Genomic DNA, 20696 nt, shown 5'->3' with positions numbered 1-20696 from the left:
TCTCCCATAGGGGTAGGGTTAATTCTGGTGTCAGTATATAGTCTAAATCTTTCATAGTTTAACGTCCCCATCTGATAGAGGAATCAACATTAACAGCGTTATATTACCTTAATAATTGAATCCAGGCTTTTGGAACTTATTCAAATTATTAGACATGTTGTATACCGCCATTCCTCCTACCCTGTCAGTCAACTTTCAAATGGTATTTTTTTCCCCACAAACGCGACTGGAACCAGCTAACCTCGGCGTCAAGCCGCAGAAACTTCCCCTTAATGAGCATGGTCACCAGGCGGATGCGAATGCAGTGACCTCGCATTTGCGATCAAAGGTATGTGAGTTCCCTGACGTTACTTTGATATCAAAACAGACTTTGCTGTGCAATAGTATAAACTGTGTGGCTCAAGATATCTTCCTCACACATACGAAGCGGCAGGCAGGTCGAGACCAAATTAATATTTAGTAACAAAGGATAAAATAATGGTAGGAAGGCACTCACAATCGAAGTACGAGGTGAACATGAAGAACAGCTTCGGTTGTGCAAATATGTGAGACGCTAGACAACCGATGACGGTAATGGTCCTGACCATGAAGGACAATAGAAGCAGAGGTGAACGAAGACTACAATTGTTAGACTCGGATTTGAATGATTAGTAGATAAACAGATGGGAAAACAGGACCAGTTGGTGTTGTTCAGCTGTTTTACAAAAAATCTGGTTGTTGTTGACTATTAAATTTTGGTTTTTAAATATAATTTAGCAACGGAATTTAATTTGATCAAGTCACAGTTAATGATCTGACATTAAGATAATGTATATCAAATATCTTCAGTAAAGTACTTGATCATGTTTATCGACAAAATGTTTACGATGTGTTTTAGATCATTTATTAATGCGACATGTGCAAATGCTTTTTTCTTTACTTTTTTGTCATACCTGAAGCCACCTCTTTTCAGTTTCGATTCAGTTAACTAATTTATACGCTACCTGAAAAAAACATATGATAAGATTATTACTTTCAAAAACTGAACCATTTAATTAAAATAGAATAACATGTCTCCTTCTTCAAAGAACATCGTAAGATTCTAACAAATCACACTCAAATATTTAGAAAAGTATAAGAGTTTAAGTTTATTGATATTTAAATAGTTATGAACTTGAAATATGGAACTTATCTTAATGAAGTTCTGCTTTCTCCCCACCCTACCATACAATGCGAGATGTTGAAAAAACTGGTGCTCTGTCATTGGCGCGAGTCCAGTTGGCTAGTCAGGCTGTTGACCTTACACCACACCTGCCCCCACCCTGGCTAGGTCAGAGACACGCCGTATTTAAGTTCGAGGTGTTTTATTTTTAGTGCTCGCCTCCTCATTCCTGTTGTTGTTGTTGTTGTTGTTGTTGACATTGGTATTATTACTATTATTATCTTAAATCTGGAGCGGAAATTTAGTTTTGTTTGGCTTTTATATTATTATTCCTTTATTTACATGGCATGACTCAGGCCATGAAGCCTACTGTTCTACCAAGCCATGTCTTACAATATACATACAGTTTAACATATTCTACACATAACTTACTACACACACACCTACACTTTAAGGCTAAACGTTACACATAGTTATAAAAACACCTTAAAGGAAAGAAAAGGAAATGTGTATGGAATAACCCAGAATAAAGGAAATTGTCCTACTCCGTCAATAAAACAAATTTAATAAAACTTCGTGACACACGGAAAGAAATAACAAAACAGCAAATCAGAAATCATGTACTTACACTCAACTTGATCCGTCTGAGTACCGCTGCCAACATTTCGTTTTAAATATCGGTTGACATAGGGTGTCCCTTACGTCAATGGGCATAGAATTCCACGTTCTAGTTGTACTAACAACAAAATACTTATTGTAGAGGGTGGATCTGTGATTTGGTATTTTGAGGGTTAGGTTAGCTGCAGCTCTGGCCGGGATGTTATGAATGGTTGAGAACAACTGGAAGGAATATGTCAGATAAGAGGGTGCCTGCTTGTGAATTATTTTGTGGAGTAGAAGCAACGAATGATAGCTACGTGGCTTTGCAGTCTATTAATTGTTGTTGTTAATTAAGTTGTTCCTTTTTCAAGTATAATACTGTTATGATAAGTTGTATTGTTCGGGTAGTTTATAAATATATTACACAAAATTAGTTTCGGCAGACTGACAACCTAATACTTTAAAATCGAATGATTTCTGGCAGTAAAGTACCTACGTACTGAAAGTGTGTATAATTAAACAAAAAGTAGACACAAAAATCGCGGTAGAATTTGCGATTTGTTCTCCTAGAGCCCATCACAGTTCCAAAATCTACAATGTCATTAGTGTTGTACAACTCTCTTATGTGCCCGCGGCTTTGCCCGCGTTTATGAATTCAACCGTCAGACGTTCATAACCTATTTATTTAAAAGCAAATTAAAACATATTTATTAACTCACATTGTTTTGACGTAAATTGCATGAAATACATTATTTTATTTTTATTATATTGTTACTTTCAATGCTCAAGATACCGGCTTGATGGATGTTACAGATAATATTAAAACCATGTAAAATACCATGTTATGTAATTTATATAAATGAAGTTGTAGGGGGTCCGCTGTTCTGTAATTTCGTTTGTTTTGCCAATTTTTCAGATATTTATCCCTTTTGGGTCAACTAAAGACAGAATTGGTGGTTTTTACTTTTCGTGTCTGTCTGTCTGTCTGTCTGTCTGTCTGTCTGTCTGTCTGTCTGTCTGTCTGTCTGTCTGTCTGTCTGTCTGTCTGTCTGTCTGTCTGTCTGTCTGTCCGTTTGTTTGTTTGTCTGTTCCACCATCACTTCGAAACGGCTGGATAGATCTCAACCAAACTTCGTATTTGGAGTATACGCATCCCAGGAAAGGTTACGATATGCATTTCATTTTAAAATCTTTGAATAGACGGGGGGTTTATATGAAAACCAGAATGATTTTCCTCCATTTTCTCTTATACTATTGATTTTCTGTAAACTCCGTGGACCGTACGTGAAACGCCTCTTCATTATAAACAACTTTCGTTATGTTCATAATTTGCCTTACTCTTCACACGACGGAGAAATTCACTATTTTATGCGGGTATCATGCTCTGCTTTGAGTGACCGACAGACCGACAACGAACCTACAGGTTACCATGGCAACGTCTGATTGCTTGCCAACAGGGAAGTAACGTATTGCCATTTTCCTTATTATGCTTTTAAATTCGTGGTTGTTCCTTGGGTAGAGGGAAATAGAGGCGTCAATCGGCCTATCTGCGGGATATTGGCGGAATATCGTTGGAGGTTATAACCACCCTCGAATAGATTAAGTAATAACACCATAAGTCATCTTCATATCTGTTTACCTAAGAATCACTGCGCCTAAATTTCTACTCTATTTATTATATCCATAACTCACACCAGCATCATTTATTGAGGGGCATTTGATTTCCTATACATTCACTTGGGATTTACATATTTGTTGTTATACAGCTCCTCAGTTATAATCCATTTTCTATTAATTTCAACTTTCTTAACTTATGTACGCGAGTGCTAGAATCTACTGGATATATTTCCACCAAACTTTATATTTAGAATCCACCTGTCCTTAGGTATCTCTTAGGGCAAATATTGTATCTAAATCACTGAACTAACCGGGGGTTTACACGAAACCGAAACTGTGATTTTACACTCCCACAAAATATACACAACCAAACGTAATGGAAATTAATTTCTAAACCTCTTTTCTCATGTGCATCATTTCGATACAAGGATTAATAAGGGAGATATCATTAACGGACCGTTTTTCATTACAAGTCCTATCGGACTTAACTCAAGAGCAGGTGCGTGTAAAGCGTATTTTTTACAACTTGAAAACTACTGAAGATATTCAAACCAAACTTTACATTTAGCATCCACCTGTCCAAAGGTAGGTTTCAAAGGTCTATAACATTTCATGTTTCCGGAATGGACTGGTGGTATATAGGAAATCGAAATGGTGATTTTACTCTTCCACAATATATACAGTACAAGACCAACCTGACTGGATATCGACCAAACGTGATGGAATTCCAAAAACTTTTTTTCATATGCATTTTTTCGTCAGGAGTATTAATAAGGGAGATATCATGAATGGTCAGTTTTGCAGGTTAAATCCAGCGGACATAGCCCAAAAGGTGTTGTACGTAGAGCAGATTCCTTTTCTATCTATATAAATAAAATCGTAACGACTGTGTGCCTCCATATTGAATATTTGGGCGAAATTTTTGCACAGCTACCCGTTTAAGGGGTAATAATGGCCAATTGCATATTCTTTTGGTTTAGTTTCCTGAAGGTCCTAATTTTACCCTCCTAGCCCAAAATCCAGATTGCGGCATAATCTGCCAGACGAAAAAGAAAATGGAAATTTGACAAAATTATACGTTTTAGCCTGTAACGTACGGGAAACTTCCAGGATCTTTAAATTTTTCCCTTTTTATCCCCGAAGAATATCGAAAGATGGAGGCAATTTTAATGATGGTGCAGACCTTCGGGAAGTCCTATCACATAATGGATTGCACAATCCTCGTTCAATTTGAAATGATCTACAACCTTGGTCCTATAACCTTTTTTTCGTATCTGTATCCTTTTTACGTTTGATTTTTCTCTGTTAATCGATGTGAAGTAAATTTGGACTTTTTACATGCGTAATTCATGCTTTCAGTCACTTATAGGAAATATAGAATCATTAAACTCTTCACGAAAATTGACCCACCCAGTAGCCATATGTGAGCCACATGCTATGTATGTAGCTGTCACATAATTATCCGAAAAGTAATGCAATGTGAGATAAGCTTGCAAGAACTTTACCCTGTTCAACGTTTCTAACTCAGTCTGGCCCAAGAATAGATGAGATATCATAGGACCAGCCATTTAGGCCACTAAATCCGGCGTCTTATGGTACAATCCTTTGTCGATATGACGTACGTTTAGCAGCAGTTATCTGTAAATGAAGGTCTGCAATATTACAAACAAGTATATACTTTCGTATGTCGATCTATATTATATTCACTGATGTCGATTTCTAGCGATCGAGAAAGGGTGTGTCTGCTATTGTAATCAGTACTCCCCACACCGACTTTGACTGGCAGTAGGAATGAGGTCCTTCTCCAACTCCTGAATAACGGGCATTAGTAAGGAAGGCCTACAATTGTAATGAATAGTTCACTTCTCGATTTGACTTGCAGAAGGCAAGGGAGCATGCAGTTTTGTTTAAAACTCCCCTACCCGATTGTGTTTGGCAGTAGGCAATGGTGTTCGCAATTATAAACAAATGTCCTCATCTAAAATGTGACTGGCATTAGGCATAGTGGCCTTCTATTTTGATGGAAACTCACCATCTTGGTATGACTGGCAGTAACCTGGCTGTCAGTAGGAAAAGGAGCCTGACATTATAATAACTGCACAACTCAACTTCGACTGATAGTAGGGTAGTTGCCTGCCAGTATAACAAAAACTCCTCAACTGTTATCTGTCTGGAAGTAGGAAAGGGGGCTGCCATTGTAACGGAAACTCCCCAAATCGATTGTGACCGCGCAGTAGGCAATGGGGCCTGCAATGATAATGTAAATTTCCCAACTCGATTGTGAGTGGCAGTAGGCAAGTGAGCCTGCCGTATTATCACAAATGCGTAACAAAGACTTTACATTGGAAACAGCGTATAGGGACATCCCCATGCTGTTTCTCGGATAACGCTAAGAGACATGCAATTTTAAAACAATCTTATTTACTGCATGTACAGTATTTACTTCGATATTCAAATACAGTGTAGAATACCGTAGCGACGCACGGGTACATTTGCTAGTACAAAATATATTGTTTCTTATACAGCTTCGGAATAAACTGTATTAATGTGTGGTAAGATGTATACTGTATTGTGTTTGCCTCTCGAACTCTTTAACAATCCACGTACAGTTGACAATGGCAAAAGCACCGTTTTCGAAGATTGAGTCCTACAACTTTTAGCGAATGTGCTATGTCAAAATTTCAGATCTCTGTGTGCCGTAGATTTGACTGGGATTCGCACACATACACTCAAACACTTCCGAATATTACGGGCTGATGGCTCATCTTGTCGCGGACCGAAAATAGCTTCCTATTCAATGGACGTATTTAGCCCGCAGCATGCTCAGTAATGATGGTGGCTTCAATAATATTCGTCATCAGTTTCAGAGCCGTGTTCACTGCAGAGCATCAACAGTGTAATATGCCCTCACACCATATAAGACCAAAAACGGTTTCGTACGCCCTGGAGGTAAAATGGCTCCTTAAATAACGTGTTCTCTACCTATCTTATGTACGTTGCCTAGCGACAGCAACTCTATGTATTTAATCTTGGTCACAGCGCGTTGGATTGTCATATCCCAACGCACGATTTCCGATGGTTTTTCGTTCACAACTCACCAACGTAAGCGAAAATGAAAATTCCGGCTCCGAGGTGCATTCGGACCCCTTTCCATCTAGCTATGTTCTAAATTTCAGATCTCTGCGTGCTGTAGATTTTGCTGGGCATCGCGCACAGACAGACAGACAGACAGACAGACAGACAGACAGACAGACAGACACTTCCTTTTATAATTATAGATAACACACCCAGGGCTCATATTTCATATATTTTCGTCCAACAGCTATGGCCAGTTTTTGGTAGGTAGACAGACAGGCAGGCAGACAGGCAGACAGACAGACAGACAGACAGACAGACAGACAGACAGACAGACAGACAGACAGACAGACAGACAGACAGACAGACAGACAGACAGACAGACAGACACTTCCTTTTATAATTATAGATAACACACCCAGGGCTCATATTTCATATATTTTCGTCCAACAGCTATGGCTAGTATTTGGTAACATTCCTCCATATTAGTTATTTTACTACGGTACCTATGGACAATAATATTTCGTCTTTGCGCCTAGAAAAACAGCTATGTGATAATATTTCAGCTTAGAATACTGACCAGAAAGGTTCAGTGCTGCAAGAACTATGTCAACAAATACATGTGCTGCGGGTCAGTATTTATCCTCTGAACGTTGGCATATGCGGTATTTCGAGGCGCAATGACGATTAGTATTACTGTGAACAATCTTGCGAAATACTCCTTAAATGCAGTTGGGTGCAGAAGATGATCGCAACAAACACATGTGTTGCCATGTTTCAGAAAACATCACGACGAACTCTGTTCAGTTGCTGAGTGACGCAACGCCCACTGTATATACAAGCATCTCCACACTGCTGCTGAGAACTTCCTCCACAACAGTGCAGTTTACGACTGTCAATACCTCACCACCTCCCATATTTCGTCGCTTACCGCATCATCACCAGGGATCCCGCTGGGGTCCTTACTTCGAGGACGGTGAGGAGCCCCAGAACGTTACAGCACGTGTTGGATCGAACGTCAAACTGGACTGCAAGATCGGAATGTTACATGACAAGATGGTGAGTTTGAAATCATATTACCCTCCTACGGTATTTTAGATAATGTATTGCATGACAGTAGAGTGTCTGGGCATGTGTCCGACTCATTGGCTTAATGGTCAGTGTTGAGGCTTTCGGTTCAGACGGTCTCGGGTTTGATTCCCGGCCGGGTCGGGAATTTTACTCTTCTTAAGACACCGTATCCATCCATGTACCCAGCTCTGGTCTTGACAATACGACATGAAAATATCTTCTGATGTACGTCTGTGCTTTCTTCGAGTGTACATTTGCAATGAATTTCTTCGTTTGCCAATGGAGCGTTTCACTTGTATCTTTCTTCAATAATTAGCTGTAATAATTGATACGGCTCGCCCCCTCATAACCTTATATAAGTATGTGCTTTCCTTCGTTGTATAACAAGTAACAGTTCTTTTTGCTTTTTCATCCAATCAAGGACGTCTGCAATTGACATTTTCAATATCCGGGTTTTCGCGAGAGACGGCAATACGGATACATTTCAAAGGATACGTTTTCCAGTGCTTGAATCTAGGGACCATCTTCCACATCGATGTAGGAGAATAGGGAATATATAGCAGCGGATCATGCGGATTAGTAGATCTGACCTTACAACGAATTTCTTCATGGTAATGTATTTCTTCCTGATTTGCCCAATTACAGATTGCATTTCTCGTTTGTCTTTCAGCATGTTGCCCATATATTTGAAGACGGACACTTGCTGTACTTTATGACCTTTCATTGTGAGATTTTCTCCTATTATAATCGCGTCTGTTTAATACTTCCGGCTGGGGACTGTGCGTTTGTGTTTGTCCCAAAACTTTCATATTCATATTCAGACAAGAAACTACACTACCAACCACCAGAGAAACACGCAATTGTAAATGCATCCCTCCAGGAAGGGCATCTTGCCATAAAACAGTGAAAAATCTTCATGGCCGGCACAGTTTGCATGAGCGACCCCACAGATGTGGGAAAAGTGAAAGAAGAAGAATGTATTTTTGAATATCCTTACATTCAAGTGGTGACGGAAAGGCCAATAGTCGCCATCACTAATTGTTAGTACAATAATTAGTTTTGAAATTTAGCTTTACGTCGCACCAACACACATAGGTCTTTGGTAACGATGGGATAGGAAAGTGCTAAGAGTGGTAAGGAAGCGACCGTGGTCTTAGTTAAGGTACAGTCACAGCATTTGCCCGGTGTGACAATGGAAAACCACGAGAAACCATCCTTAGGGGCTGTCGACGGTGGGGTTTGAACCCATTATCTCCCGAATGCAAGATCATCCAAACGACACAGCCGCTTGCACTGTAATAATGACCGTCTCGCGAGTGATGTAATACCCCTCACATCCGAACTGCTGTTTTAGCCAAAGTCGCACCGCGAAGAACCTGGTAGCACCAACGCCGATATGTCCACAACTACTCTGTTTGTCATACTAAACATATAATACAATTTCATTACGATACCTCAGCTGACGTGTTTATATCCCTACTTTTATGAGCACCAAATACATCAAGTGAAGTATCCAGTTCACAGGAAGCTATCGCAGTATTTATGACACATGATTCACTGTTCAGAATTGCAATGACAGGATATGCTGACACTGTTTTCTATAAACACACAAAATGATAAATTTTATGGGCAAAGCTCCCTCTATAAAAGTTTTGAATTACCAAAGGTGACGACCAGGGCCGACCCCGTGTTGTACGGGTAGCATGCCTGCCTCGTACCCGGAGGCCCCGGGTTCGATTCCCGGCCAGGTGAGGGATTTTTACCTGCTGGTTCGAGGTTCACTCAGCTTACGTGATTACAATTAAGGAGCTATCTGACGGTGAAATCGCGGCCCCTGTCTAGAAGACCAAGAATAACGGCCGAGAGGATTCGTCGTGCTGACCGCACAACACCTCGTAATCTGCAGGCCATAGGGCTGAGCAGCGATCGCTTGGTAGGCCATGGCCCTTAGGGGCTGTAGTGCCACTGGGGGGTGGGGAGGTTGATGGTGTCGACCATAGGAAATGCGTGCCACAGGGTTGCATATAATTTTCCCTTATTTGCCTCCAAGAGCTCATAGTAATTCTCAGTCTGCTTACCGTCTCACTTTACAGGATCTATAACAAACACTTAACCTTGGTATATCAGTAAGGACTTCATCCGCGATCTGCCTTTAATAATTCATTTATGTTTCAATTCAAATCTTCTATTAAGACCCATATGAACCTGTGAGACTTAAATTCGAGGACTTACACAATTAAAGCAATGGAAGAATCCAGTTCACAGAAAGCCAAACTCTTGTATGAAACATCATTCATTGTACCATGGTAGAAGGTATTAATAATTAAGAGTCCTTCTAATTTCTTATCTACCGGGTGAGTTGGCAGTGCGGTTAGGGACGCGCAGCTGTGAGCTTGCATCCGGGAGATAGATGGTTTAACCCCCACTGTCGGCAGCCCCGAAGATGATTTTCCGCAGTTTCCCATTTTCATACCAGAAAATGCTCGGGAGGTATCTTAATTAAGGCCACGGCCGCTTCCTTCCCACCTCTAGCCTTTTCTTTCCTCATCACCACCAGGAGGTCAGTCTGTGACGGTGCAACGTAAAGCCTATTGTAAGTAAAGGAAGAAGGTAAGTTCTTATCTAATGCATCTTGTATCTTGGGAAGGATGCTCTGGATTCCAGTATTACTATATCTTTGGAAGGAGCCCCATTCTAGAGAAATTAGCGTTGAAGTAGTACAGAGAAGCGTGTCATATAGCTGGGAGTTATAAAGTGATTTTTTTCTTATAAGGGAATTTAATCTCTCTCTTGAGCCATATAGGAATCGTTTTTGATTAGATATTTTTGTTGCCGATATGGTAGTTTGCATTGTTTTGTGAAAGATTCAGAAATTTAAGGGTAAGGTCATTTATTATGCATTTTTTAGGAAAATCATGTCTTCAATAATAATTTTATTGGCTTTACGTCCCAATAACTACGTCTTTTCGGTTTTCGACGACGGCGACGTGCCGGAATTAAGTCTCGCAGAAGTTCTTTTACGTGGCCAGCAAATCTACCGACACGAGGCTGACGTATTTGAGCACCTTCAAATACTAACGCATTGAGCCAAGTTGGCGTGAGAAGGCCAGCGCCTCAACCGTCTGAGACACTCAGCCCAGTAATCAAGTATTTACCAATTTTCGAAATCTTAGTCTTAATTCTACATAACCAGTATTCTGAGAAATTTCACCTAAGAAAACAAGCCCTGTTTAACTAAACACTTACGTACTCAAGCTTCCATAATTTCACATGATATCAACAAAATTCAGGATTGTTTCCGCTTTTAGAACAATGTAATCATCACATTGATTTTTTATATTAAATTAAATGGAACTTTTATCATTTAGTAACTTGTTCCTATGACAGTTTTAAAAACATGAACTATTTTTATAACTGTGTTTACATATGATATATTTAGCCATCTTCACTCTTAATCATTTTAAGGATAAGTAGTTTGTTTAGTGTTATCAAGAATATCGTATGTTTATTATTATTATAATTTTTTGTAAAGATGCCTGAGAAGGAAGACACGAAACATGTCCCTTTTTAAAAAAAATAGAAAGGAACGCCAATTTACAGTACTGTAAATAGAGTCTTAAAAAGCAGTACCATATGGCTGATATAGCAGGCATGAGTCAGTTTAAAAGAAATAAATATGATCGGTGGAAAACTGTAAATAAAAATGTAAACAGGCTCTGGGTTGGGTTTAAAGCAATTGCTGAGGATTGTGAAAACAGGTTTGTTCCTTTAAAGGTGGCAAGGAATGGAAAAGACCCACCTTATTGTAACAGAAAATAAAGGGACTAAGAAGGATGTGCAGATTGAAAAGAACTAGAGTTAGAATTGGCTGTTGAAGTAAGAAGAAATTGAAGGAACTTACTAGGAAAATAAAACTAGTAAAGAAGTCAGCTAAGGATAACATGATAGCAACCATAATTGACAGTCATACAAGTTTTAATGAAAAATGGAAGGGTATGTATAGGTACTTTAAGGCAGAAACAGGTTCCAAGGAGGACATTCCAGGAATAATTAATGAACAAGGGGAATGTGTATGTGAGAATCTTCAAAAGGCAGAAGTATTTAGTCAGCAGTATGTAAAGATTGTTGGTTACAAGGATAATGTCCATACAGAGGAGGAGACTAATGATAAGGTAGTATTAAAATATAGATATGATAACAATGGCATTTACAATAAGGTACAAAAGTTGAAAACTAGAAAAGCAGCTGGAATTCATGACTTCTGGGGATATACTAAAGACAAATGAATGGAGAGTTGCTATGGTAGCCCCTGTGTATAACGGAAAGGGTGATCGACATAAAGCTGAAAATTACAGGTCAGTAAGTTTGACATGCGTTGCATGTAGACTTTGGGAAGGAATTCTTTCTGATTATATTAGAGATATTTGCCAAATTAACAACTGGTTCGATAGAAGGCATTTCGGTTTTAGCAAAAGGGTATTCCACTGAAGCTCAACTTGTAGGATTCCAGCAAGATACCGCGGATATCTTGGATTCAGGTGGTCAAATTCACTGTATCGTGTGGATCATGGGAGACTGCTGGAAAAAATGAGTGCGATTGGACTTGACAAAAGAGTGACTGAAAGGGTTGCTATATTTATAGAACATAGATCTCAGAGAATCAGAGTAAGCAAAGCTTTATCTGACCCTGTAATAATTAAGAGGAAATTCCTAAACGCAGTGTTATTGGATCTTTATGTGTTCTTACATATATAAATGATATGAGTAAACAAGTGAAATCAGAGGTAAGGCTTTTTGCGGTTGATGTTAATCTGTATAGAGTAATAAATAAGTTACAAGATTGTGAGCAACTGCAACGTGACCTCGATAATCTTGTAAGATGGACAGCAGGCAATGTTATGTTGATAAACGGGGTTAAGTCAGGTTGTGAGTTTCACAAATAGAAAATAATCCTCTCAGTTTTAATTACTGCGCTGATGGGGTGAAAGTTCCTTTTGGGGATCATTGTAAGTATGTAGGTGTTAATATAAGGAAAGATCTTCATTGTGGTAATCACATATTTTGGATTATAAATAATGGGTACTGATCTCTGCACATGGTTATGAGGGTATTTAGGGGTTGTAGTAAGGATGTAAAAGAGAGGGCATATAAATCACCGATAAGACCCAAACTAGAGTATGGTTCCAGTATATGGGACCCTCACCAGGCTTACTTGTTTCAAGACCTGGAAAACATCCAAAGAAAAGCTGCTCGATTTGTTCTGGGTGATTTCCGACAAAGGAGTAGCGTTACAAGAATGTTGCAAAGTTTGGGCTGGGAAGAATTGGGAGAAAGAAGAAGAACTGCTCGACTAAGTGGTATGTTCCGAGCTTTCAGCGGAGAGATGGCGTGGAATGGCATTAGTAGAAGAATAATTTTAATTGGCGTTCTTAAAAGTAGGAAAGATCACAATATGAAGAGGAATTCATGAGGATAAATTGGGGCAAATATTCATTTATAGGAAGGGGAGTTAGGGAATGGAATAGCTTACCAAGGGAGATATTCAATAAATTTCCAATTTCTTTGAAATCATTTGGGGATCATTGTAAGTATGTAGGTGTTAATATAAGGAAAGATCTTCATTGTGGTAATCACATATTTTGGATTATAAATAATGGGTACTGATCTCTGCACATGGTTATGAGGGTATTTAGGGGTTGTAGTAAGGATGTAAAAGAGAGGGCATATAAATCACCGATAAGACCCAAACTAGAGTATGGTTCCAGTATATGGGACCCTCACCAGGCTTACTTGTTTCAAGACCTGGAAAACATCCAAAGAAAAGCTGCTCGATTTGTTCTGGGTGATTTCCGACAAAGGAGTAGCGTTACAAGAATGTTGCAAAGTTTGGGCTGGGAAGAATTGGGAGAAAGAAGAAGAACTGCTCGACTAAGTGGTATGTTCCGAGCTTTCAGCGGAGAGATGGCGTGGAATGGCATTAGTAGAAGAATAATTTTAATTGGCGTTCTTAAAAGTAGGAAAGATCACAATATGAAGAGGAATTCATGAGGATAAATTGGGGCAAATATTCATTTATAGGAAGGGGAGTTAGGGAATGGAATAGCTTACCAAGGGAGATATTCAATAAATTTCCAATTTCTTTGAAATCATTTAAGAAAAGGCTAGGAAAACAACAGATAAGGAATCTGACACCTGGGCGACTGCCCTAATGCAGATCAGTATTGATTGAAAAAAATGTGGAGTCACTGAATTATTAAGACATTACACGTTTTTGAGGTTGCCAATACGGAGTAATTATTAGATTCACTTCATGTGGTCATTCATTGTATGTAATTACAATAATATGACATGCACATACTATTACCTCTAAACCGAGCGAGTTGGAAGTGCCGTTAAGTTCGCCCTGCTATGAGCTTGCATCGGGATGTGGTCGGTTCATATCCCACCGGTGATAGCCCTGAAAATTATTTTCCCTTTTTTCCGTTTCCATACAGGCAAAGACTCGAGCTGTACCTTAATTAAAGCCACGGTGAGTACCTTCCCAAGCCTAGCCCTTTCACATACTAACGTCGGCCAAAACCTTCCAAGTAACTGTGCGAATTTAAACCAGTAGAAATAAATAAAATCATCTTCTACAGTTTTCCGTACACTTTTCGCGTTGCGGGTGCAAACTGTGTCGCACATGTGTATTTCGCTCTGTTTTACGTCCGGATGCCCTTCCTAACATCAGCCCTATATTATAAATATATTGGTTTAACTTCACACTAACAACCTTTACGGTATTCGGAGACGCCGAGGTGCAGAAATTTAGCCCCACAGCAGTCCTTTCACGTGCCAGTAAATCTACTGACACGAGACTGACGTGTTTCAGGTCCTTCAAATACCACCGGACTGAGCCAGGCTGGAACCTGCCAAGTTGGAATCAGAAGGCCAGCTCCTCAACCGTCTGAGTCGCTCAGCCCAGCCAATCAAACCGATATGTAGTGATACAATCACTACTGCATATTCCTGTGGTGGTTGGTAGTGTACTCTGCTGTCTGAATATGAACATGAAAGTGTTGGAACAAACAAAAACACCCAGTCACCAATTCAGAAGAATTAATCACATGGGATTCAAATCCCCGACCCGGCCTGAAATCGAACCCGGGACCCTCTGAACCGAAGACCTCAGCGCTCGCAATTACAGTAGCAATAAATAAATAAATAAATAAATAAATAAATAAATAAATAAATAAATAAATAAATAAATAAATAAATAAATGGTTTTAAATAAAACAACAGGCTCTGTCCGCTGTCTTCTGCCCGACATTTATAGAGATCTGTAAATTTTGTGTTATCTAAGATATTGTATGTTAAGATGCCCTTGCCTTACAAGAAATAGGTGAATGCCCGGAGAGTTTCTCGATGTGATAAACTAACGAGCTAGCATGAGCCATTTTCTTTAAGTTACTCCATTACAAATCTTGATATAGATCCACGTAGGATTTAGAAACGCTGGAGAAAATACATGTACGCAGGATACTGGGAGAACGACGTCGCATCGCTAAGTGGCGCCGAGCGACGGAGCCAATAACGACACCCACGTCTTCATAACGACTTTCAGATTATAGGGAAAGATTTCTAGTTCGTTTCACGCTGAAGAATTACTGGCGCAGTTACTTGATTTAGCAACTCTCGAGAGTTATTTCCACTATTCCGTACACGTTCACAGTTCGGTTTGACATTACCTAGGAAAATCTTATAACCAGTACTAATGCGCAATACTAACATCATATTTTACACGTGCTGTATATGTGCTCTAGATCAGTCTGCCAGCGTAACATTTTGGTCCACACTTCTTACGATCAAATCATCATCATAATCAATCATCAATGATTTGTATTTAGGGCTGTCGCCCAGGTAGCAGATTCCCTATCAGCTGTTTAGCTAGTCTTTTTTAAATAATTGCAAAGAATTAGGAAACTACTTGTTCATCACCCTTGAAAAATTATTACAGTCCCTATATCCTCTTCCTATAAATTATTATTTGCTCCTATCTGCCTCCCTAAATTCCAATTTTATTTCCACATAGTGATCTTTCCTACTTTCACAGGCACCACACAAAGTCTTTCGTCTGCTAATGTCATTCCACGCCATCTCCCCACCGACAACTCGGAACATACCACTTAATCGAGAAGCTCGTCTTCTTTCTCCTGAATCTTCCCAGTCCAAACTTGGCAATATTTTTGTAAAGCTAGTCTTTTTTCGATAATCGCCCAGAACAAATCAAGCTGCTATTCTTCGGATTTTTTCCAGTTCTTGAGTCAAGTAATCCTGGTGAAAGTCCCATATACTTGAACCATATTTTAGTTGAGGTCTTACCACAGACTTATATGCCCTCTCCTTTACATCCCTACTACAACCCCCAAATACCCTAAGAGCCTTGTGCAGTGATTTGTACCCTTTATTTTCAATCCCATTTATGTGTTTACCCCAATGAAGATCTTTTCTTATATTGACACCTAGGCACTTACAATAATCTCCAAAAAGATCTAGGTACTTAATCATCTAGGTACTTAGGTACTTACTCGTCCTATAAATTAATATTTGCCCCTATATATCCACTTGAATTCCAACTTTATATTCATTTTATGATTTTCCTACTTTGAAAACCTCCGCTCAAGTTTATTCGTCTATTATCATCATTCCGCGCCATCTCTCCACTGACAGACCTAAACATACCACAGAGTTGAACACCTCCTCTCCTTACTCCCAAGTCTTCCCAGCCCAGTGTTTGTAAAATTTTCGTAACACTACTCTTTTGCCGGAAATCACGGAGAACAAATCGTGATGCTTTATTTAGGTATTCCCCAGATCTCACATCAAGTAGTTCTAGTGTCGATCCCATACTATAACTGGGGTCTTACATCTCTACTACAACACCTAAATACTCTCAAAACAATATGATGTGATCTGCAAGCTTTCTCAACACCCTCGTTAATATGATTACCCCAAAGAAGATCATTCATCATCTACGTATCTAGAGTTCCAAATGCGGAGCTTTTCCTGTTGGTGAAACATACTACGTGACTTTTCATCCCATGTACTATCAAACCGTTGTCTCGTGTTCATCTCAGAACATTGTCTAAGTCCCCCTGCAGTCACGCACAGTCCTGCAACTCATTTACTATTCTATACAAAATAACTCCAAACCAAACCAAACCAAACCAAACCCCAAGGGGCAACAGCCCCGAAGGGCCTTGGGTTACCAAGCGACCGCTGCTCAGCCCGAAAGCCTGCATATCATGAGGTGTGGTGTGGTGAGCCGTTATTCTTGGGTTTCTAGACCGGGGCCGCTATTTAACCGTCAGGTAGCTCCTCAAATGTAATTACGTAGGCTGAGTGGACCTCGAACCACTCCTCAGATCCGAGTAAAATCCTTGTCCTGGCCATGAATTGAACCCGTAGCCTCGTGGTAATGGGCAGGCATGCTATTACTACAATATAACATCATCCGCAAATAGCCTAATGTGTGATTCCGGTTCTTTACTCATATTATTTATATATAAGAAAATATATAGGTCCAATAAGTTTGCCCTGAGGGACTCCTGTCTTAATTATTACACTTCACCTATTCGAATTCTTTGAGTTCCATTTTCTATAAATTTAGCCAACTATTCAACCACTCTTTTGTCTACCCAATATCCCTCATTTTCGTCAGTAATACCACATGATGTACCCTGTCGTAAGCCTTGGATAGCGCCGAGTCCAAATATAGTCGCCTTAGTCTCCCTATACTTCTTACCTTCCATGACCTTGACCTTTCTTCTCCATCCGTCTCTCTTGATCCCACCAGAGAATCCACTTGATGCCAACGTCTTCATTCATAGAGTTTATCCCAATCTTATACTTCTCTCCTCATTCCGTGTACCGTAATGCTATTGTTTCCATATCCATTTGTACCAGCAATAATTCTCGCTACTTTCATGACTGTGAATTCCAACGTCCTTACGGGTGCGAAAAATCGCTATGTGAAAATTTTCAGGTTAAAACGTTGATCGGTAAGGTTCAATATTGGGCGAGTTTGTTTGTTTGTTTGTTTGTTTGTTTGTTTGTTTGTCTGTCGATGTTTCTTATGACACATTGTCATTAACGAAGCAACAGCAAAAACGTGGTTTTTACATAGCAATTACAAGGAGGGTGTATTATCATCCTGAGGAAAATTTTCATGGCTGGCACAGTGAATCCTATTTCCTATTTAAACTGATATCTTAATCCCTCTACCTGTCCAATATAAGTTTCTCGGGCGTTGTAGATGGAGAATATAACTCTATTATTACTGAATATTGCAGTAAAATTTAATACTAATCCCTCTTTGAGCCCACGGTTGATTGGTAAACGGAACCTTACCTGAATATGTTGGAGAATCTACACCGACTAAATCACGGGATGGTGGAGGAAAGAACAGTACATAATTATTAAAACATTCCATATGGAATTTACACCACATTCTAGGGAATGTAGTTCCCAGGATGTCATACAGACCAAACGCTGACGAGATGGTACGGATATTCTTGATCAGCAACCTCCTTCGGATGTGTGTTTGTGTGTTTTGGAGTCTAACTTTAGGCCTGTTTGGGAAATAACAATGGGAATGAGTATGTGCGATTAGAGGTACTGTATAGAATTCACACTGATGGTACATTATTATGTATCTGGGAGGTTTACATTGATAATCAGCCATTCAAAGTTTTACTAAAATAACTGAAATTTAAAACTGAGTTCTTCCTACCTGCAATCACGATTACTCTACGTGTAAACGAACTGGTCCTTTCTTGCGCATTCCCTTTTGGCTTCAACAAGATTATTCCTGGTTGGAAAACGCTTATTCAGATTTGAAATCCAAATAAACATTAGTGATGTCACATGGATTATGAGTGACACCGTGGAGGGTAAAACAGTTTGTGCGGTACAAAGTGTTATATAACTTTCTTGCCAGTGGTTTAACTTCACGCTAACTGTGGTAAGTTTTCGACAATGATGGGAGAGGAAAGCGCTCCGATGCGGAAATAATCGGCCATTGCTTTAATTAAGGTATATCTCCAGAATTTGACTGATGTGAAAACTGGGAACCATGAAAAAGCCATGTTCAGGGCTGCAGATGGTGGGATTTGAACTCACTGCTCCTAAATGCAAGCTCATAGCAGCACTGTGCGTATCACTTAGCCGATTCGCTCCGTCAAAAGCATGTATGTATGTATGTAGGATATGTAAATTCATTTCTCAATTACGAATTTACAGGACTCTGTGTCCCTTATGCATGGCTATGAACTTTATTCTAAACATTCATATTTGATGCATATTATGAAATTCATAAAATACCTTTTAGATTATCTGCACAATAGGGTGGGCCCAAAAAACTCGAATTATTTTTTCCAAGTCGTAATACCGCGAAAAAAGTTGCGAATTGGGGAGAATAAAACGTGGTAAAAAAGGAAACAAAATAGGTTCATTTCTTACGGTCGCACGCGTGCTCTAAAGTTTGCCGAAATTCAGAAAAATGTATATTTTTACGATAATTTTCTACGTTGCTTAACTTGTCAATATTTAAATGCAATAGCTCTAGTCGACTCTTACTCGAACCAATAATGATTTAGAAAAAGGAATGGTTCATATCGGTTAAGGTCTCCCGCTCACGCAACAGCCGTCAAAAATGTAACAAATTTTCGCGCTCGTCGTAACTCGACGGGTCAAAGACTCTGACGCTCAGCCCACCTACCACTCTCGCCACGACGCCGTGCCATGTATAGAAGTCAGACGTCTGTTTGGAGTTTCGGCTGCATTCCCACTAGTTAGTCTGTATATTCGTCATTGCTAAACACACCAGCCATTGCCGATATGCAGACAGCACATGTAGTGCTGCTGTACACCAGTACATACATCAGCCTAGTAATATGCAGCCGTAAACGTGGTTTCCTAATCCAAGGGGTTGCATTAGACGGGTAACACTGAGGAACATGCTCCGAGCGACAATCAGGTTGTTGTCTCTTCATATTCTGACGTAACCTGCCTGCAGGCAGCAGTACCACTGTGAAAATCAGTTAGTAGACATCCCATTCATCATTTGTGAAAGCGTGACATTTATAAGTAGAGCCACCTGGTACATATTATTTAAGAAAAAATATTTGGAGATTTTATCGAATTCCAAGGTGATATGTTTTCTCAGACTTCGCTGCATGGTCCTCTTAAAGGACAGAGTGATAGTTTCCTCTAAATATACACAGATTCTCTACATACACACAGATCATGCTCTAAACATGTACAAAATTGAATCCGGATTCATCAAATCATTCAGACTTCATAGTTCATCAAACATCCAAACACACTCTTCACACTCATTCTAGACTCAATTGCGTGAAATAAATTAACAAAATAGTCAAATAATTAGCGTATTGACGGTATCTATAGAATGGCCTTGTCACCGGAAGCCATAAACGAGCTGCCGCCGGTGGCCTTATAAACACTAGCGGAGACTACTTGTGCGTAGTGGAACGCTGCTTCGACATGCCTCTACGATGCAATCAAGAATATTTTGCCCAGGTATCAGAGTTTGAGAGGTTCGCATTATTGGAATGCACGGAGCTGAATGCTCGTATAAACGAATACCTTGTCACTTAGGTCGTTTTGAGGGCATACGACAAGCACACGCTAGTTGGCGCATGATACCCTCGGCTGACTGCCAGCGGAGATGATCATCAGATTCTGCCGTAAGCCCGGCTCCATATCTCGTTCACATTGCTGAGGCCAATAACAAGTAATATAAGGTAATAACAAAATTACTCGAATTTTCTGTATCCTGAAATAATTTCAATTTTCCGGCCGTTTGTTCTATTCTTCGCATGTGTTTATCTATTACTCGATATGCGGTTACACAAATTTCTCGATTTCTCGAAGCAAACGCTTCCTTCCTTGAAGGAAAGTGTACTCCGTAAGTCGAATTTTGTACAACATTAACTGTGCAATACATCATTTGTGGTTTGTGAGGAACAGATAAGATGTAAAGAAAGAGTTACTCTAATGCTGGAAGCTAATATGACGGGACCGAAAATCTAAAATTTCTAGTGATCGGAAAATCGGTGAAGTCTCGCTGTTTCTCGGGTGTGAATACATTATCGGTCACGTACGAAAGCAACCCCGAAAGTCGTAGAAAACA

The 20696-nt window shown here is 39.7% G+C and overlaps 1 protein-coding gene across 1 annotated transcript in view; it reads left to right on the top strand.

Annotated features, from left to right (window-relative positions):
- Positions 1-20696, top strand: part of LOC136872813 (uncharacterized) — a 669667-nt gene that overhangs the window by 455871 nt on the left and 193100 nt on the right. Inside the window, exon 3 of the mRNA XM_067146651.2 lies at positions 7215-7492. Coding sequence (XP_067002752.2) covers positions 7215-7492 — 278 coding nt within the window. The remainder of the gene's footprint in view (positions 1-7214; positions 7493-20696) is intronic.

Source organism: Anabrus simplex, chromosome 4, assembly GCF_040414725.1.
Source record: "Anabrus simplex isolate iqAnaSimp1 chromosome 4, ASM4041472v1, whole genome shotgun sequence".
In the NCBI taxonomy this organism is placed as follows: domain Eukaryota; kingdom Metazoa; phylum Arthropoda; class Insecta; order Orthoptera; family Tettigoniidae; genus Anabrus; species Anabrus simplex.
This window is presented reverse-complemented; position numbering and strand designations above follow the sequence as displayed.